The sequence below is a fragment of the Natator depressus genome, chromosome 15 (genome assembly GCF_965152275.1).
Source record: "Natator depressus isolate rNatDep1 chromosome 15, rNatDep2.hap1, whole genome shotgun sequence".
NCBI lineage: Eukaryota > Metazoa > Chordata > Testudines > Cheloniidae > Natator > Natator depressus.
The window spans coordinates 29,136,565-29,157,996 of record NC_134248.1 but is presented as its reverse complement, the minus strand read 5'-3'; the positions used below and the strand labels follow the sequence as shown (position 1 = coordinate 29,157,996).

At 45.3% G+C, this 21,432-nt stretch overlaps 1 protein-coding gene across 13 annotated transcripts in view; it reads right to left on the bottom strand.

Moving 5' to 3' along the window:
• UBE3B (ubiquitin protein ligase E3B) overlaps window positions 1–21,432 on the bottom strand; it is a 39,894-nt gene that overhangs the window by 17,501 nt on the left and 961 nt on the right. For 2 of the 13 annotated variants that reach the window (XM_074972829.1, XM_074972831.1), the window contains exons 2-20: window positions 20,374–20,487; window positions 20,192–20,288; window positions 18,965–19,134; window positions 18,733–18,853; window positions 17,492–17,551; window positions 17,025–17,129; window positions 16,829–16,925; window positions 16,145–16,230; window positions 14,280–14,362; window positions 13,091–13,196; window positions 11,296–11,416; window positions 8,445–8,622; window positions 8,025–8,194; window positions 7,051–7,218; window positions 5,244–5,415; window positions 4,415–4,533; window positions 3,406–3,520; window positions 2,901–3,000; window positions 2,133–2,252 (exon numbers count right to left, since the gene is read on the bottom strand). In XM_074972829.1, coding sequence (XP_074828930.1) covers window positions 2,133–2,252; window positions 2,901–3,000; window positions 3,406–3,520; window positions 4,415–4,533; window positions 5,244–5,415; window positions 7,051–7,218; window positions 8,025–8,194; window positions 8,445–8,622; window positions 11,296–11,416; window positions 13,091–13,196; window positions 14,280–14,362; window positions 16,145–16,230; window positions 16,829–16,925; window positions 17,025–17,129; window positions 17,492–17,551; window positions 18,733–18,853; window positions 18,965–19,125 — 2,082 coding nt within the window. In that variant the 5' untranslated portion in view covers window positions 19,126–19,134; window positions 20,192–20,288; window positions 20,374–20,487. Of the gene's footprint in view, window positions 1–2,132; window positions 2,253–2,900; window positions 3,001–3,405; window positions 3,521–4,414; window positions 4,534–5,243; window positions 5,416–7,050; window positions 7,219–8,024; window positions 8,195–8,444; window positions 8,623–11,295; window positions 11,417–13,090; window positions 13,197–14,279; window positions 14,363–16,144; window positions 16,231–16,828; window positions 16,926–17,024; window positions 17,130–17,288; window positions 17,426–17,491; window positions 17,552–18,732; window positions 18,854–18,964; window positions 19,135–20,191; window positions 20,289–20,373; window positions 20,754–20,780; window positions 20,940–21,432 lie in introns of those variants that run through there. The other 11 variants (XM_074972838.1, XM_074972839.1, XM_074972835.1 and 8 more) reach the window with 9 other exon arrangements.

Below are 21,432 nucleotides of genomic sequence, written 5' to 3'. Positions count from 1 at the left end.
AGTGGCAAACTCTTGTGTTAATGCCACGGATTTGGGGGTCAGAACATGCCAAGCAACATGCCAAGTTTCCTGAACATATTGTTTCATACAAAGACTGGAAGGCACCACATCCAGGATTCCTGGGAAGAAATCTGCCTTCTCTTTGAAGCAGCATTTCAGAGATGGGAAAACTCATTGTGCTGTTGTGTGGAAAGGGAAACCATCACAACTAGTATATTATGGTGTATATATACAATTAGAGCTTTACACACCACACACTAGTTACCTATAGAGGCAGCAAGAGGGTAAAGGGACAAAGGAATAAAGGCCGGAGACAAGAGAATTGAAATGATTATTCAGCAGCTATGCTAAAACTCTCGCTAGACAAATGCAGAGGGGTTTTTTAGTGTAGCACAGCATCAATTACACGTTATTTTATTGTTCATGCGCTCACTAATAGACAAATAAGAGACTTGTGCCTTCGAGAAAATAGCAAACCCTATAGTTAGTGAGATTCTAGCACAAACGTGAATTCAAGGGAGCATGAAGTAAAGAACCAAAGCAACTGAGTGGGACTGACTGGTCTGGTATGCATGCCCTGGGCCCCTCCCTCCAGGCCTCTGTTCCAGTACATGAAAACATGGACCCTGACGCAGGTGAGAGAAATGTGGGGACACAACTAGGTCAGTAATAAATATGTGAGAAAATCACAATTGAAATTGGTAAAAAAAAAAAAATCTGTTGGATGAGGAGATCCTGAGCAGAGTGCTCAGCCTGTTACTGCTGGTGAAAGCAAGAGATGCCTCTCCCCACCCCGCCAGAATCTAGCATGTTTCTGCTGACCCCCATGCTCCGAAGGGGGTATATGCAGCTGCATGACTAGGCAGGCATGTTTTCTCTCTAATAGCAATCAGAGTTGGACAACTAGCTGCAAACATGTCAACATACACTGGATCACTCAGCAAAGGAGCAATGTGTGTATAGAACACAGATGGCTGTCAAGTCCCAGGGTCTGATCAAGGCATAAAAGGGAAACTTTCACAGTTTGTTACAGTTTAATGGAAAAACAGGCAGCACCGCCAGAGTCTCCACTAGGGAAAGAAGAGTTTTAGGTGCCTGAAGGAGCTTTCTAAATAAGATGCATACATGACAGCAAAGAGAATGAGCCCTAATCTGTTTTAAATGGAAATGAGCATAAACAATGCTGATTCCACCTTTCAATCCTGTCGGCTTCTGCAAGTTGTACAAAGCATGTGTCCGGGGACTCAGCACAGCCTGGGCCTGAGCTCACCATTTCACCCATGGTTGGATATTCTGAGGTACTTATTAGTTAACCTTCAGCCCGGTAAGGAACAGGTCGCTCAGCGCCAGATTCCATCCTATCAAACACATACAGCACCATTTCCGAGCCAGCCCAGAGCCTAGCCTCATCAGATGAAGAGCCGCTGGCTAAGCGAACCCAGGCAAGTTTGAGGTGCTGCTGAGAGGACAAAGGAAGCACTTTGAAGAACTTGCCTCCTCACCCCAGCATCTGTCCTTGGATTGCTATGTCAGCCCATGGCATTGGGACTCCCCACTACTACTGGATGCCCGAACACCCAAGATGGCAAAATATGTCCACTCCCATCGGCAACTGGCCAGAAAGTGGTGCTCTATCAGGCCCAGACCGGGGCAAGGTGAGCCACGCATTCAGGAATCTCCACACTCAGTTACTGCAGCTCTTCACATCTAGAATGATCTCCAAGCTCACGCCCTTCCCCGACCGTTACAGTAGGAGGCTCATGAGTGCACGAAACAGAACTTCCCAGGAGAGGGGCCTAGGCAGCGGAACTCACAGCCACAAGAATGATCAGGAACCTGACTGCATTCAGAACTGGATACCAACTCACTCCCTGGCCTTAGCGTTCCCTTCAAACACAGGCCGACACAAAACAAACACACACTCAGAATGCTCCTGCAGGCTGGCAGAGAGCAAAAAGAAAGACACTGTTGCTATTTCTGTTGTTAAACATGCACAGATACTATGGCAAGGGCCCCACAGAGGTAGCTAGATCAAGACCCGGGCAAGCACTGAACCACACATTCACAGTACAGTCACCAACAAAACCAGGTTCCTGGCTGGTAGATTTGCTTCTGAGGGGCGAGCCACTCACCTCCAGCATGCGTGAGCGGCGGATAGTTATGTGTGTGACGTGAGGGGATGCAGAGCTGGTTTCAACCAGCCCAAGCTTCTCCTTCTCCTTTGTCACCATGTTTCGGAAAAGAAGAACCCTCTAAAAAAAAAAAAAAATCCAAGAGAGACCAACAGCGCCAGGGTCATAAATCTCTGCACTGCACCTCGTGAAAGTTACACATGCTGCTCACCCTGGCACATCCCAGAGCCCCCACTCCTGTGAAGAACCCCGTCCACGGGCAGGCTTGTGTGCATACAGCCAGGGAAGGAAGCACTGGGATGTGCCAAGCCTGGAATCCCAGAGCCAGGGCAGGGAGCAGCACAGAGAGGGCAGGTAGAAATACAGTACAGCCCTGTGGGCCCCCCGGCACCTTCACTCCCCATGGAGAGCCCCGACAACCAGGCTGCAGCCCTGCCCTCCCCTCCCACTCTGCAGCACTGGGACTCCTACATTACCTCCTGTTGGGCAGCCAGTCCCTGGCCATGGGCTGCCTTACACTGCTGTCTCGGGCATGGGCCTTTCGCCTATGGCCAACTTTTGGTTATTAGCAACTGTTTGCTGGGAAATGAGGAATTGCTAATAAGCTGTATCCCCTGTATTTTTAAATGGGCTTTTGGGGTGTGAATTCAGCACTGGAAAACCCTGGAGACTCAAGTCCCTTTTATTCACCCACAGGATGGGCAGTAGCAGGGCAGCCATTCTCCTGGCATACAGCACTCAAAGCCCTCCTGCCCAGGTCTCACTCACATTCTTGTGGGGGATGACATGCGGGATGTACTGCAAGAGCAGCTGAGCTCGCTTCTTGTCTTTGTCCAGCTCTTGGAAGAGCACACTGGGTTTGAGGTCCCTTAAAAAAGCAAGACATGTATTCAGAGCTCCCTGAGAAACACACAGAGAAAACAGGGGTTGGCAAAATCAGTGGGGATAACATTCTTAAAAGCACCTAAGAGATTTAGGAGCTTAAATCGCTTCTGAAAATGGGACTTGGGTGCTTTTGAAATTTGTACCCTGTACAAGTGATACTGAGAATAATCGCTCTACGAAGAGAGGGAAGCTTCTTCACCAGGGACTTTAAATTAAACAAGGCAAATGGAGCGTAGGGAACAACCCTGGCCTGGGGCTGGCAGGGAGGAACAATAAGGAAGTTCCATGTCTAACAAAGCGACAGAGTCCAAAATCGTCAAGACAAGATCTGCTGTGATGAGAAAGCCATACAATTGTACACGACCCGGTACAGGGATCCAGCACTCACTTCCGCAACCAGTGGTCCTCAGGAGCAAAGCGCCGGCGACAGTCTCTTTCATACAAGATCATTAGCCAGCCATGAACAGAATGGAACAACTCCAGCGTCTCTCCTTTGGCATTCTCTACCAAAGAGACAAACACGGAAGTAGCGTTCAGCGTCTCCTACATACCAGTGACCGACATGAAGCAGAGAGCCACTCCTTTCCCCAGTACAAACAAAGAGAGCTATGTGTCCTCCACTTCCACTGGCTTTAGGGGAATCGAAGGGTCTCAGCCTCTCTCACAAGAAGTGCCCAACATCTGCCAGGATCCAGGCTTGAATCTCTTGGCCCTGTTACTAGCTACTGCAACCAGCACCAGCAAACGGTAAACACACTTAGATCTACACAATCCATATACAGATATCCAACACTCTTCTTCCGATTCGGCAGATTTACCCCAAAGTTGGAGTATATTCCTCTCTGAAACCTCACAGAGCTGAAGTAGCAGGTACAGTAGTGCTTGACTAGAACCCACGGAATATCAGAAGCAATGTGCACTTAGTGGTCTTACTCCTCCCCGCCCTTTGATGTGTGATGTAATTCCTGTTTTACACAATTGGCAAGAGAACATATATCTCTGTTTCTAGCACCACATTGTCTGGGCTGTACAATCACAGGTAACTGCACACACAAACCATGCATTCACTGGATTTGTGCACATAATTACAGAAGGAAGTACATTAAAGTTTTTGCTTTTGAAGAGATGCAGGTTCTGAAAATGATGCCCCATAAATTCTCACTTTAATAAAACACTGACTGGCTGGTTTTTATACAGTACCCCAACATGGCACAGGTATCTGAACACCTGAATGGGGGATAGTTTCATTTCAAACATCCTAAGATTTTATAACATGTTCTGTTAACAGCATTCAAGTCATACTAGCAAACTGGCTGAAGCCTCTGGATTAATCCATTCATTACTACTTTTTAAAATAATTATCATGGTCCCCTCAATCAAGCTGCTGAAGCACTTACCCACAATTCCATCCCAGATCATCTTAAACACAAAGGAATTCAGGAAAGAGGAGATGGTAACAAGCTCTTCCACTTTGAACGAGATCTGTTCTTCATAGACTTCAATTTCGTCGAGAATTCTGGAGGAGGAAAACAAATGTTGATTTATTTCCCTTTGGAGAGGGCTTTCAGAGAGTGCATTTTGCCTGGCACGTTTAGGGGGCGTTCTCATTTCTGGTGATGACTAAAACAGGAGCTAAACCCCTAAACCAACAGTATGTATTTACAGATTTTGATCAATATCTGAGTTTAACATAAGATAGCACAAAAAGTCTGAGAAATAAACTACACCCAATACAGTATCACCTTCGGAGAGCTTTTTACCTGTAGATCGCAAAGCACTTTAACAAGGTGGGTAAGTAGAATTATCTTCATTTTACAGATGGGAAGACTTTCTACATAGGCAAGGAGGTGGCACAAGGTCACACAGTGAGTGGGTGGTGGAGCCGGGAATAGACCTAGGTGTACAGGCTCCCAGTGGAGTGTCCTGCCAGCCAGATAATGTCCCTTCTTATAGCATGATGTGTGCCTTTGAAGAATTTTCCCTGTGTTTAGATGCAGCTCTTGCACACAAGCATCGAGAAAAAGTATTCCTAAAGCACCTAGTTACCCCTTCTGCCACATGTCCTCCCTAACACAACACACTCTTTCAAAGCATGCAGTTTTGCTCTTGCATTTTAGTTATCTATATGTAATTACAGCAGCATTTTGGCTCTCCACCCTGGCACTCAAAGAACATTTGATCTGTATATTCAAATTCCATGGAAAGAGCCATCTGCTAGTAACCTACGTGATAAGGTGTCGAGAACAGTCACAAAACAGCATCAGCATAGCCAGCAGTCTCTTGGATTCCTCTGTGTCATTGTTCAAGCATTCCAAGAAGAGTTTTAATCCACCCTGGGGTCCCAGCTCACAGATAAATGCCCACAATTTGGGCAACAGGTCATCAAGATACGTGAGGCCTACAGGAGGGAAAACAAAAGAAAGAAAGCCTTAATACAGCTCTTTTCCCTGCACGCAGGGGAAGATGAATATGACCCGTTGCAGATAGCAGTTTATTTTGCAAAACTATCTACTGCTGAAGAGGAAAGTCACAGTGTTCATGGGTGCAATTCACGTGAACATGTATTCTACAATCACAATGAGACCAGAAGGAAGCCTCTTAACTAGCTAATAATACTTTGCACACTCACGGCACCTTTCAGTTAAAGATTTCACAGCACTGAACAAGCATCAGTTAACTAAGCCTCTTGCAAGGCAGTCGTTATGATCCCCGTTGTACAGATCGGGAAGCAAGGCACAAAGGGCAAGGTCATGCAAGTTGTTCAAGGTCGCATAGAGTCAGCGGCAGAGCCAGGAACAGAACCCAGGAGTCTGGACTCCCAGTTTCCTATTCTAGCCACTAGACCAGTGATTGCTTACCACCTCCTCCCTCCTTTCTAGTAAGAGAAATAATTTGTTCTTAATATAACCTAAGATCCCTGTAAGCTGCATGGCTGGGTGGCCGCTCAGTAGGCTATCAAGGGCCACGCAGTTCAGGTGTCCCTCCTCCCACTGCTGTGTGCTGCTCCTGCCCTCTGCCTTAGAGCTGCTCCCAGGAGCCTCCTGCTTGCTGTGCAGAGCAGGAGTGGGAGAAGAGGGGTGCTGACGTCAAGGTGTCCCCCTCCCTCCACCCCTGTACCCCATCTCCACAGAGCAGGGGACACGACAGGGCTTAGGACGGCGAGAGCTTACTAGCAGCTGCTGCTGCGTCTGAACTTCTGATCTACTTAAAAGGGCAGCGTACTTAAAGTGGGGTCAGGGTACTGAAAGGGACAACATGTGTCTGTCTCTGTCACACACACACACAGTGTGTGTTTCTGTCACACACACACACACACACACACACAGTCTTTCACACTCACCTCCCAACACATACTTGTATTGTTGTTACTTCTTGATACTTCTTTCAAAGTGTGTTATTTTAGTTTTTTGACTGGTCTATGCATTTCATAATTTTTATTTCTCTCTTACACTTAAATTTAATTCTTTGAGTAGTGAGTTCTAAAACGCTTAACCTGTTCTGGCTGGAGTAATTATCCCTACGGTAACTTTTTAAAAATATACATTATATGTAGGTTTTTGGTTTCTACTGGTGGTGCACGTCCGCACATTACCTCGATATGATGCACATAACAAAATTCATTCCACACATGGATGGAAAAAGTTAGAGGGAACACTGAATATAACTGAAGCATTCACCAGGATCACCACATAAAGACTGGTATTACTGGGCATTATTCAAAGACATTGAGCCAGATTCACAGTCGATAAGAAGTGACCAGGTTTCACTGGAGCAGAACTTGCTTTCATTTGTATTCTAGAGAGCTAACATTTGATAAAGAAGCAATGAATGCTATTGATCAGACGTATGATCCAGGATAGAATAAGCTTTCCATCCAGCTGGTCAATAAACAGTCCTGTGTAGTAAAACTACCAGCAGAGTCACAGGAATCAGTGAGAGGCACAAGTTTAGATCTTTTTAAAATCAGGGGGGAAAAATCTTCTAAGGTGCTTTGAAGAAAAAACAAAAACCCACATACCCGCACCCTACTGACCTGTGAGTATCTGCAGCCGGATCTGCGTTAGAGTCGTCAGCGTGGTTTGGTACAGCACACAGATGCTGCACACCTTCTGCACCTCTGCTGAATCCACCCGCTTGCCTCCAACGGGCTTGAGGATGTTGCGAACAGAGGCGGACTTCTGGAAGGCTCGCTTGAAAAGATCTGGTGGGAGATAAAGGGAGACACATGCACACAGCTCTTGGAGACTGAGACATTCATCACCAGGTAAAGTCTTATTCTGGGTCACTGTGCAGCCCCATAACTATGGGGGTTTTAGTAAGGACAGTAACCAATTAAGTGGGTCATGCCACAGAACTGCAGATTTCAGTGAATTCCCCATGGCAGAATGCTTTACAGGAACATTCTCCATTCCATAAACACCAAGACGTTCTCTGGTGACATGGAGATCATTCACAAATCGTTCTCTAGTTTCAAATGTTACCCAAATGTAATAGGAATCACTAGTTGTGCTATAATATCTAGCACATAACTACAGTAGACTGAGTCAGCACAGTTATAGGGGGTTAGATTGAGAGACTGTGGCCCAGAAATTCCAGAGCTGTAATCCAGACTCTGTCAACGATTCCTTGTGAAACCACGGGAACCGTGCTGTACCACAGTTTCCACCTGTGAAGCTGGGATACTATCCAACCACTGTAAGGTACTGAGACCCCAAGTAACAGGCTGTGTGGTCAGGATTACATTGTGCTTTTCATCTTCAAACCACATGAGAAACAATTCAAACCCTGCTTGGAAACAGGCAAGCGTCCCCAAGAAGATAAGTGACTTGCCAACATCACAGAGTAATCAGAACAGGGATCCGACCCCAGGAAGAACTTGCCTCTAGCTAGGTAATAGCAGGTGCTGCAAAAAACTACTCAAAGCCTTTGACTAAAGTGAACAAAGTCAAACTTCTGCCAGCAAGAGAGAGAAGACAGAGCCCATGCTCTGGCCCGTACTGAACTGACTTTTCATGGGAAGGCTGTTCTGTGGGGAAGCAGTTTGCCCCTGCGGATAAGTTGGATCCTGAGTCTCCACCAGCTTCTTGCTGAGAACATCACTGAAGAGGATGCGAATTAGGTGGACTCCCCAGAGATGCTGCAACTGCTTTGTGAGCAGAGGCATGGACTCATTTAACCTAGAAGAAAAGTCAGGGGCAAGGGAGACAAAGAGACAGACAGGTTGTAACAATGGCTTTATCGCCTCTAACAAGCTGCACATGCATGTGGTGTTAAGACTGTACAATTAAAATACAACTCAGGACATGCAAGGAGTTACGGTGACCACTCTGTCAGTCCTAACAGTGACAGAAGGTACTGCATGTGTAACCTGGTCAAGTTATAAATTAAATCTCAGAGTTACTTGTCTCAGAGATCCTGCTTACTTACCCATAATCCACAGTCTGGGAGAACCAGCCAAGGACAGGGTGCCAGTGCGTGAGGTTGGATTTCTTTTGCGACACATACTTCTGGCAGTAAGAGAGCATGTGAATAAGCACGCTCACAAAGTGAGCAGTCTCGTCCTCGAGCACTTTGTCATTCAAGGAGCCCAGATAAATGAGGTTACCTGAAAAAGAACCAGCAGCAGCCCTTTGAAGAGGAGCGCCATTCGCAAGAGAATTAGTATGACACCTTTACTGGAGACAGAAGGGGGTAGAGATCAGTCTCTCTCCACCACCTCTCCACTTCTCACCAGTGCAGGGCTGTACCCTACCCGTCTGCTCCCCAGTGCTCCAGCCAGTCTGTTCATAATCCCCTCCTTGTCTGTGTGTTAATGCAACGCTGACTCAGTGCCTTCAGTAGTGACAGCAGGAAAGGGTAATTGTAAAAGTCATCACTATGGGCTGCACCCTGCTCCCACTGAATTCAGTGGCAAAATTCCCCATTGACTTTGATGTTAACTTAGGACCTCTTTGTGATTCTCCTGTGTCTTAAAACGAATTGGGGGACTGAATGGGTTACAGAAACCAGGCCAAATTCAGGTCTGGCATAAGCAGATGCAAGTAACAGTGAGAGTAATTAATCACTGGAACAACTTTCCAAAGGTTAACAAATTTATTTGAGCTTAAGTACTGGTAGCACCTTAGAGACTAACAAATTTATTTGAGCATAAGTACATGTGGCACAAGTCCTCCTTTTCTTTTTGCGGATACAGACTAACATGGCTGCTACTCTGAAACCTTTCCAAAGGTTGTGATGGATTCTCCATAACTGACCATTTGTAGATCAAGACTGGATGGTTTTCTAAAAGATCTGCTCTAGGAATTCTTTTGGGGAAGCTCTATGGCCTTACATAAGAGATCCATCTAGACAACCACAATGGACCCCTCTAGCCTTGGAATCCATAAAAATCTACAAAGTCAATGACGCTCAGTGAATACAATGTTTTCACCGACACTGCCCTCGCTCACACTGGGTTTGGATTAAGTCTCAAGAACCATTCCTTAAACAGATTCAGATCCAATTCAGTTGTCCAGTGACCAAAATTTGTCTCTTGCTCTCTGATGGTTGTTCATTGACTCTTTTCATAGCAGTCACTGGTTTCAGCCCAGTTTCCAGCACACACGTCACACACCAAGGTGATACTCTGTGCTAGCACAGGAGATCCTCCCATAGCCATCTCATTTGTTTCCCACCAACACTTCATACGCAGCATTATATGAGAGAGAGAGCTCCTAACAGTAGCCAGGATAGAGAATCTAGAGGCCATTCATATTCATGAATTACAACAGCTCCTCTAACTATTTCCACAGAGCTGATGTGAGCTCAGCAAGTTTCAGTAGCATTTCCATGTAGGCAGGGTAATTTCATGTCTGCTGTATCAGTGTCTAAATGGAAAGCAAACTGAAATTATGATTTCCTGTTAGATCAAAACAACACATCTGTAGGAAGGGGTCTCCTTCTGAACAACCCTCCTCTGTTTCCTGGTCTCTTAGCATGACCCTCTAGGTTCACTTAGTCCTGCCTCAGCACAGGGGGCTGGACTGGTTGACCTCTTGACATCCCTCCCAGCCCTACATTTCTACACCTTACATTAAACCTGAAGTTAAGTGTCCTTCCAAACACACATGGCACAAGCGGTTTTAGAAACCACCCAAATGAGTCAATCAGGAAATGTTGGACTTTAAAATCCAGAGTCCTTGACCCCAAGAGAGGAATTCAGATTTCACTCAAAGCAAAGAAAGACTCTTAAATTTCTCTTCTGATGTGGAATATGCTCAGATTCCGGACACATGCTTGTAGGAGCAGAATTTTGTAATTGTACTATAAAAATTAATGTATAATTTGATTTCTCCTGTCAGTCACCCTTTTTAAATAGCAAAAAGGAATGACCCTCTGGGACTATGGGATTCTGTTTCCCATACCCATTACAAATTGGGCCCTTTTAGTTCTTTGTTTTAAGGTTTCGTTAGTAAAAGACAGAATCCTGTATTGTGTCTATATTAAGTAAATTAAAAAAATGTTGAAGGCCTGAGCCTCAATGTGAACTGTTTTGGTTATAAAATTTAGCAAGGTTTAATTTACAATGTCGTTTCGCTCAATATAAAATACTGCTTTTTGTATTCTCAAAGATCTCTGTAAAAAACAGTTTGTGTAAATAAAAAATGCATGCATCCAAAAAAAAAAAAAAAAAGGTGTAAAGGCCATTGTCAAAACCAAATAATCAGGGGAAAAAAAAATAAAAAAATTTAACAAACTTATGAAAGCCAAAAAACCATCAATGCGCATCCATAACTAAGGGAAAGCAGACTGATGACCCTAAGCTGGAGGCTGGCACCCCTAAAAAACAAAACAATTAATTAAATCAAAAGGACAAAATGGCTCTCTCAAAGGTGCTTTAAAATGTACCATCAATCATAACATAAAAAAATAACACCAATTAAAAAGTAACCGGTCACAAACTAACACAGCAAAATCCATAAACCTCAGTAAACAAAAAAACACTATAAAAACAGGGTGCTTTGCCATGGGACTTTAGGTTCGTCTTGCCACTACTCCAAAAGCATCGGAAGGCGACCGACAAAGCCTGGCTCCCTTCTGCGACCAATCTGGCTGGCCACTAAATTAATCCAAAAACTCTGGACTGATAACTATAAACATCGACTGGTGGAACCATGTGCATGGTATGTGTGTGTAACTAAAAAGCATATGCTAACTGCTGTATTCTCAATAAATGCGGCGTTTTGCCTTCTCCGCCATAAAAAACTCTTGGGTGCTTTATATAGCATAACATACTTACCCAGTAAACAAAGAGTATGGCTTCCTTCTAAACACACGCAGACATCTCGGCACTGAGCCTCATGACTTAAAAATAAGATGAATTTGCGGAAAAGGTCATGGGATTCTATCACTGCCAGACGCTGAAAAACAGAATTGTTTTTAAATGATTGTGAAGTTGCAAGTTAAACGAACAGAGCATCACACAAAAGCAGCTAGACCTGACACATCATCAGCGATTCGGGGTGTCTGTCCATTCCAGTGAGCAATCACTGCGTTCAGGGGCTGCACAGGCTTCATGCCAAAGAATCACTCTAAAGAAGAGATCTCACAAGATCATAGGCATGTGGAGGAGCCTGCCACAGGGGAGATCTGCAGGTGAACTGGGCACATTCGAACCAGTCGTAAGGATAACCTTCACCTGTCCTGAGTCTATGGCAGTTAAACGCCTGCATCCCCTGGAATTCACCAGCATGCTGTGAAAGGGAGCAGACAAACCACACGGTATTAGTGGGCAGTATATCACTGCTCAGTGAAGATCCCTCTCTATGTGATAGATGATTTTGCAGCTCTTTGTTCACTCGCTCCCCAGTCAGAAATCACCATGGGGATGGAAGGACAAGGACACAAAAAATAAAATGTCCAGACTAAAAACAAAGAGAAGCCAAGGAGCCTCAGGTCACACACACAGCTGAACACATTAAGTAATAATTTACATCTAAAACTGTGCCACTTGCAGTTTCTCTAAACCATAGCGATGTCCAGAGTTGAGCGGATAAATCTCCATAACAATGTCCTATTCATCTGCATGCCCAGCTGAGCTGGAGGAGGCTCTGCATTTATCAGTTGTTGCCACAGTATCTTATCTGGTAGGAAATGTGCACAGCACTCTAAATACCAACACAAAGCAAACCACTCCAACGGCTGCGAAAACAAAGACTTAAACCAGTTCTGAAAAACCAGCACAAACAACATTCTGGCTTGTTGTTATTTAAGATCTGTATTATGGGAGCACCTAGTGGTACCATGAGATGTGGCTGAGTGGTTAAGGTGCATAACTACAAACGGAAAGATCACGGGTTCAAGTCTTGCTTGATCTCACACCAGAAGGCTGCCTCCAGTTCACGCAGCTGCAGAATGGGTACCTGATCCATCCGGTTAGGGCTGTCAAGGTGGTTGGATGTGATGCTGGCCATGTCACACCCTTATGTACCACAGGCTATGAAACTGATGTGCCTTGAGAGCATCAGCCCAATGAGCCATTGGCATGGTGGGAAGATTGACGAGAGGCTCCAATAGAAAGTCGGGGCTTGGGTGTGCTAGGCACTCTGTAAGAGTCTCTGTCCCAAAGAGTACATGGTATACACACAAGACGACATTTTACAAATGGGGAAACTGAGGTATGGAACAATTAAGTCATGCAGGGAGCCAGTGTCTGAGCCAGAAAAAGAGGCTAGATCTCCAAGGTCCTAATCCAAAGCATTAACTACAAGAGCATCCTTCCCGTCTGTTCTGGGGCTCTCCATGCCACTGCAGTTCAAGCTGTGCACAATTCTACTGAGCTCACTGAGGATCCTGTTGCAGACAGAATACTGAAACAGCTATACCAGCTTCCACAGCATTAGAAACCCAGGCTATGAAGGACGGGGAGGAACGTGTTTCCATTAGAAAAGGATCACATTTTACTGTCAACTTTTAAGAGGCTGATCTAACTCTTTACTCGCCATTATTTCTAACTGTAGAGTCGCTGATGACTAATTACAGCATATTTGATGTGCCAAAGGGCTCAGGATTCTGTGATGGAGTAGCCCACGTACCTCAGGTGTTAGCGTAGCAAGGTGAGTCACGATAGCAGGCACCGACATGATATGGATCAGGAATGATCGCAAGAGATTGTCAGAAAACTGAGCAGCAACCACAGGGCTGAAGAGAGAAAAAAAAAAATACTTCAAACCTCACGCTTTGTGTTTCCTAAGACACGCAGGCTTTCTATCAGAGAGTTTCAGAACTGGCTGATGCTTCTGTTCTCATTAAAGAGGTCAGTTTGTAAAGAATCAGCCCCCTATGGCTTCTGCTATCATGGCGATTTAGCAACATCCATCATGACCCCCGGGAATCAAAGAAAGCCAGGGGCAGGAGGCAATGTGGAGTCTTATTCCATAATACACAGCACCTCCCATGTCTCTAAAGAGCTCCATAAACGCTAACTAGATTAAACCTCACCACACTCCCATGAAGTAGATAAATAAGTAGTTCCCATTTACTCAGGCAAAGCTTAAGTGACCGATTCAAGACCAGTTTGAGTCTGGGGCAGGGTCAGAAATCACTCTACTCTTGCTAGAATGATCATCAGAAAATCAGATGTGAGCCTGTCCCATGATCCCAGAAATGACACTTATGGAAGGAAACCAGTTCAGAAAGTTAGCTCATGAAAGTCTTTAGGAATGCTTCTTGGGCACTGTGGTCTGACACCAAGTCAACTTCCCGTGAAGAGATCTGGGCTTTGCAGATCTGAGTTTGGATTGTGCCTGGACTTTATTTTGAAATGCAGGGGGGTGTTTCTAGCTAGTCCCTCTTTGGGGGACACAATTTACACATGCAAATTGAACTGTGAGCACAGATCTGATCATCTGCACCTCTACCTGACATGCACCCATAAGTATGTAGTTAGAGGTGCACTGGCAGTTCATTGAGAGACGCAAATCACACTTGCAGAAAGAAGGCCTGTTCCTTCAGATTATTTACCCAACACAGAAACACAGCATTCCAAGTCTAACCCCACAACTGATGTTTACAACGGATTTATAAACACTTAATTTTAGGGGTACAGAGTAGGAAAAAAATCAAGCCCTCCACCTAAATTAGCATCATGCACTAATACGACAAACTCACAGACAGATACAAAGAGACAAACACAATGAGAAACTGGAAGGGCAAGAGGTCTTCAGACAGACACTAAAAGCAGCTTTGACTACGTATCACCCCAAGCTGCTTTTGCTGCCTTACCGCAATGCAAGAGAAAAGATTGCAGTTAAAGTGCCTTTGGACAGGGATGGTCTGGATCTTGCCAAGCCATTTGTTAGCAAAATCTGAAAAGAAAATTGCAACTTTTGTTAGAGAAAGAATCCAACCGTGTTCTTGAAGGGCATTGTCACTTTCAAGAGATATAAAAAGAAATTAGAGAGAGTGCTGCTTTAATGTGGTTGTTACAAGTCACTGGCCTGGATCAGAGCGTTTCTGTTCCAGGTGCTGGCAGCACAGAGAAACTGCATTCAAAGAGGTTTGCTATGATCACACTTGCCATTTTTATACGGCTTTTCTTCAGAGGGTCTCAAGGCCCTTTATAATCCATAAGCAAGCCTCGCAACAACCCTCTGAAAGACGGCCCCCCCCATTTTACAAATGGAAAAAAGCGAGGCACAGAATGGCAAAGAAAACTGCCTAAAATCACACACAAATTCAATGGCAGGGCTGGGAACAGAATTCAAGACTCCTGACTCCTAGTTCTGTATTTTAACCAGCTGCACTGCACTGCACTGCTGCCTTCCATCTCCTAATGAGATGATGAAATGGAATTTAGATTAAATATTGCTCATGGAAAGGAAGGGAGGGGGAGTTTTTTGGTTTACCGACTGTGACGCTCTGGACCTTGGCAGAACACCCAGCACCCCCATGTTCATCCTTGTAAAATGATTGTGTGGCATCCAATGCAAAGTTTGTCATGTCAGCCATCTTCAGAAGGCTCATGATGCACTGAGCATGGTTGTTACAGTAATGTTATAGGTTATCATTTCATGTATGCAGTCATGAGGCTGAAAATGTGTCCTCATGGCTTAAAGTAAGTCCAGGCAAAAGCTCTCCAAGAGCAGAGAGGCAGTTCACACCTAATCAGGACAAGTATGGGACAAACCCAGCCCAGCCTCACAGGAACAAAGGACGCTGGCCTAGGCAGCAACAAAAGAATCTGTTAGACTCTCGAGGGACTCACCCCCCTTCCTCTGGTCAGTTTGGAACTGCGATGAGGTAATGCTCACCTGACTCTGCAGGGGGCAGAAAAGCCAAGAGGGAAGAAAGGACATGATAAAAGGGAGAGACATTTGCCATGCTCTCTCTCTCTTCCACCTACATCTACAGACACCACCACCACCAAGCGACTGAAGCGCTGATCAAAGGAGAGAGCCTGGCTAAAAAGCAACCAGCCAGTCTGTGGTGAGAAGCATCTAAGTTTGTAAGGACATTGAAAGCGTTAAGATCAGCCTAGAATGCATTTTGCTTTTATGTCATTTGACCAAATCTGACTTGTTATGTTTTGGCTTATAATCACTTAAAATCTATCTTTATAGTTAATACATCTGTTTGTTTATTCTACCTGAAACAGTGCGTTTGGTTTGAAGCATGACAGAAGCTCCCCTTGGGATAACAGGCCTGGTACATATCTATTTCTTTGTTAAATTGACGAATTCATACAAGCTTGCAGCGTCCAGCAGGCATAACTGGACACTGCAAGACGGAGGTTCCTAGGTTATGTCTGGGACCGGAGATATTGGCTAGTGTCATTTGGTTGCAAGTAGCTGGGAGCAGCTTACATGCCAGAGGCTGTGCGTGGACAGCCAAGGAGGGGGGTTCTCACAGCAGAGTAAGGCTGGCTCCCAGAGTCAAGGATTGGAGTGACCTAGCCGATCACCGGTCTGGATAACACCAGAGGGAAATGTCACGCCGACCATAAGCAAAGTATTCTCAGAGGGAATCACTGCCAATACATGCCCAACCCAAGCACGAAACAACACGTCTGGAGAATCTTAGAATTTAGTTAAGGCAGAAAGCACTGCAGGGTTTGAAAAGCATATCAACTATTATAATCACAAACAAACCTGCAGCACAGAATAAAATCCCTTCTGATTGAGATGTCCCATGATATTTGCACAGATGTGGTTCATGGCAGGTCGCACGGTTTCTCCTGCGAGGACAAAATAATGACATTTCTGAGAATTATTTTTGTGTCATATAATCTATATGAACTGTAGTCCTACAGTGTGAATTATGACAAAACTTCTATTAACACCTTCATTCCCAGACACATCGCAACTCTACACAAAACACTGAGTTTAGTAGCTTTTGGGGATATTTTAGACACTGAAATTGAATTTAAATAGCATGTTTAGAGTTTTTTCAGTTGACTTCCATAAGATTTCTTCAGGGTCAATCTTTTCATGAGTACAATTAAAGAAGATATTTTTGATGGAATTCAAGAGAGCTGGAAGTCATCATACCCTTACATCAAGGAAGATTTTGATCCACATGACAATGGAGCATTATGAGAGAGCAGCACTAGTGATTGAACTATTATGATCTTAGGGGGAAGTCTCCTCTCTGGTCCACAGTATGGATCTCTGTTGTTCAGTCTGCACAGAACGAATCATACAGCTTGGCAGTGCATACGAGAGAAGAAAAATATTCCCTTTCTGCAGCCCAAGCCAGAAGACTTTAAAACAAAGAGAAAGAAGAAAGGTCTGGATTGGTGGCTACAAGAGGGTTTTGGAAAGAGCAACACAGACCTTTTCCCCGAAGTATTTTCCACGTGGAAGTGTCTGTGAAGGTAACAAGCATCGTGAGGTGCAAAGTGACCAGTTTCGAGTCTTGTAGGATGTCAGGCTGGAATAACAAGAACATCAACATTAATAAACCAAGTCTACAATACTAAAGTGTGAAACCACAAGAAACACAGAACTAAAACCAATGAAAGATTTTTACCTTAAGCTGTTTGAGAAACTCACAGCAAAACCACAAGATGCCCTTGATCTGTTTGATCCACAAGAGTGTAAGATCCTTAGAAAGTGCTAGTGACACATACCACACCTACAGGCAAAGAACAGGAGAAATTTGTGGTAACTTTTTCTGTTCTGTTGCTTATCCAGAAGCAGTGTAATAACACTACTTCCACAGGCCACGCAGATCCCAGCACTGGACCAGAATTACCCCGCCCCCGGTAATGATGAGGTCAGTTGTAAATTGTACCATGCGGGAAATGCTCTTTTGACCCTTGTGGATCCATGTAGCTATCCTGGGTTCTTCTATGGAGTTTATCAACATATAAAAACAATCCACCATGGAATATAAGTGACACGTGAGTGTCTCTCACTCTTGATATTTCAGATCAGTGAACTTTAAAAAAAAATAAACCTAAATCCTAAATCCCCTAACAAAGTTGACCTGCTGACCTTGGGCTCATTCTCAACATCCATACTATTCAGGATACAGCGACACAACTTTTCAAACCTCTGTAAAGAAAGCGAGACATGTTAGTGTACTTCCCATTCCCCACAAGAACAGTCAGTTACTTGGGAAAAACTGTTAAAAAACGCATATTACGGGAAACAAACGCCTTCTACCCTAGAAGCAACTGAAGCTCCGCTGAGACCAGCATCTTGTCTTTGGCAGTGGCTAATACCGGTGGCCTAAGAGGAAGGAAAAACCCATTGATATATATAATTGCTCCCTTTTAGATTACAGATTGAGTTTGATTACATTTGCCTTGCTTGCAAGTTACCCAGTGAGACTTCCAACCACTCTAAGCTCTATGACAGCACTCCCACTCGGGATAGGAATTGCAGGATTCTCAGGAAGCAGAATGGAAAAGAATCCAGAGTACTCCTTGGCCTCAGAAGGGATCCGTTTACTCCTAGGGTGACACTTCAGGGATGTAATTAGTTACCGTAACACAGGGGCCAAACAACATTGTGGCACCAAGGACTGGTGGGGGAGGAGAGCAAACATGGCTGGAGCTCTGGGAACTGTACGTCACACTAAGTATACATTTACACCCAGACATAAGTACTACAACAATATTGGATGCACTTGTATTTCTCTTGACAGAACAGAAATTGCTCGGGAAAGAGGCAACTGGGAACAACATACAGCTGAACAGATTTAATACAAGTTAACATGGCCACTCACCCTCACAGTGCCTTTTACCCTGACTGGCTTTCACAACTCCCCTGGGAGGCACGTATTAATATTATCTCAATTTTGCAGATGGAAAGACTGAAGCTGGGCTATTAGGGCTTTGTCTTCACTGCAAAGTTAACTCAGGCTCTTATTTGAGTGTTGCCCCTAACCAGAGTCCAAGGAACACACACAACCCTCTTGCTCGAGTGTGATGGTGCTTTACACCAGAGCTAGCTGGCCCATCGGGTGCGTTAGTAAATGACTTGCTCAAATTAACTGAGTGTCAGAGCCAGGATTAAACACTTGGGAGTTCTCGGCTCTCAGTCCTGCTATCTCCCCGCTTTCCTCACCATGGCATTACAAGACAAAAGGAGCTGCAGGTCACGCTCTGAACCCTCCATGTTGTAACAACCCATTTGACAAGCCAAGTAACAGTTCATATATATTAAACATATAGAATACATTGTACATTTTTAATCTGAGGGGGGGAAATGTGTCAGAACAGCAGCTTTACCTCTTTGTCCTCTTTAATTCTGAAAATAAACAGCAGTTTCCTGGAAATTTTGAAGATGGAAAGTGCACTTCTTTTACTGGGAGCAGATTCATTTATTTCAAAGAAATCCTCCACTTCTCTCCTGGGAAGGAGGAGGAATCAAATGTTGAGCGTTTTAAAAAGCCACAGTCATCTACAGAAAGAGCTCAGTTTGCAACAAGCAACAAAGCCCGCGGGGTGGAATTTCACACACCTGATCTCCCTCTGCAGCCAGCATCGACAAAGAAACTTCCTGATCAGGGCTTGGATCTGAATGGCGGCTCGCTCTCTCTCTTTCAGCTCTCTCCGCTCCTCACGGGCCTGACGCGCTTTATCGAGGAACTGGGCTTTGGACGACTGTGCTGTACCGAACATTTTTGCAACCTTCCACAAAGATGAGATCGGGGAGGGAAAGAAGGTGTTACCTGGATATTAGAATACATGCAGCAAGTGTGTTTAGGGAGCTGGGAGTGATATGGACACAACATATAGCCCCAGGGCAGGTGTGCATGAAGGGGCAATTCCCTACATCGCTCCAAGAGACCTGCTTTGGTTGGTTTGAACAGGCTATGTCCGCCTTTAGACAGAGAAAATGACGTGTCCACAGAACACAGAGCATGAGATAGAGAAAAATGGGGCCCCAAAGTACAACACACACGGGGTACCAAAAGCGCAACATGTCAGCAGCAGAGTTAAGGGGAAAACAAGAACAGGACTGGTACCAGAACTCCATCAGCCAGCACATTTGCCTCTCCTACTTCCAAATCTCCACCTCACCCCCACTGGCTTGTCATGTTCCCACATCAGCTTTAATTAGAGTCTATAGAGAATTCTGAAGGGCAGGGAAACAAGGGTGGATAACAACAGAACTGTCTGAAATAAAAATAAAGGAGGTGATGGAAGGACCCAGTTTGTCCAAGTGGAATTACCCCAGTTTAGACCATGAAACAGCTGTCAAACATGTTGGGAACCTCCCAGTGTCCCCTTTGGTAAATGAGGACTATATAGCATCTTTCTTTGTAGGAAACTTCCCCATTACCTCCCCAATTCATGGCCCTGTAGTTGGTTGACCTGTCCTTCTAGTGAGGGAAGGCTGGAGGCTAGTCCTTCCAGAAAGCCACTTTTGGTAGGGATAAGGTCACTCATGACCCTAAATGTGCTGCTTCCACCATGGTCCCAGCCAGGGAAGAAAGAGGCTGAAACAGGTCCTGAACTCAGCTACCTCAACGTGATAGAATGTTGCTCTGCCCCTAAACCATCTAGACTGGCCCACTCTATTGTATCTGTAACAGGCGAATTGCTTGGTAAATATTTAGAGACAGTTTCAATATTTATGGAGCAACAATCACAGTCCCAGAGCCTTCAAAGCTCAGATGCGTACATTTCTACTGTGTGAATATTAAAGGCAAAGAATTTTTAAAAAACTTTACACAAAACTCACCTGAGGATTTGCTTCTGCAGAAAAAAATACTGATACTCATCCATATACATACATGATCCACATCTGCTCTGACTTCAAATATAGTCTCCCTTCGTCTCTGTAGAGACAAACCAATCAATTCTAGATACTGTGGGGGACTATTAATTTCATTTGTTGTTCTAGATGTCTTTGGCTGTACTCACCTACCCAATCACCCAGCAGCCACTCAGGGAGAAATACTGGACAAATCTCAAAACACAGAAAGGTGCATCATGGTTTTGGTCCACCTGCTGCAAGTGATAGGTCTCAAAGCTGCTCTGGGGAAGTAAAGAAAAAGTTTCTATCTCATGTAAAACTCTTCTATCAGAATTTCCATGTCAATAATTTCATATCAAAGCCTGACAAATAGGATAACAAGAACAAAACACCAGGATTAAGATTATTATGAATATTAACTAATTTCTTTCACTAAATCTCCCTGTATACATCTAAGCCACCTGTCACCATATCTGGCTACCAAGCAACCTCAGAGTTTCACAAGCCTTTTAACAGAGTTCCCAGCTAAAAGAATGTGTCACACAGAATCAAGTGTCCCTCCTCCCAAACATACCAGCTTTTGATCCCTCGTGTTCTGCTCACCCCTTAGCACCAAGTGCCCCCAGATGCTCTACTCACATACGCTCCAACACACAAGGTACTTCCCTGCCCCCAAACACCACTTCCACGAAAATGTTGCAACTCTATCCCCAGATCGCCTCCTTCTCCCAGCACCAGATCACCCTGCCCCCAGGACCCCGCAGCACCAGGTCACCCACCAGGACTGCCCAGACCAGGTCAACTCCCATCCCCACCCCCCAGCACACTCCCTTCACTCCCAGGACCCAGCAGCACACAGCCCTCCCATCCCAGCACCAGGTCACCCACCGCCTCCCCGCTCCCAGGATCCCCCAGCACACCGCTTTTCCCACACACACAAACCCCCTCCAGGATCCCCCAGCACACCGCCTTCCCCCCGCCTCCCGCCCCCCCGGATCCCCCAGCACACCGCCTCCCCCCGCCTCCCGCCCCCCCGGATCCCCCAGCACACCGCCTCCCCCCGCCTCCCGCCCCCCCGCATCCCCCAGCACACCGCCTCCCCCCCCCGGATCCCCCAGCACACCGCCTCCCCCCCCCCGGATCCCCCAGCACACCGCCTTTCCCCCCCCCCGGATCCCCCAGCACACCGCCTTTCCCCCCCCGGATCCCCCAGCACACCGCCTTCC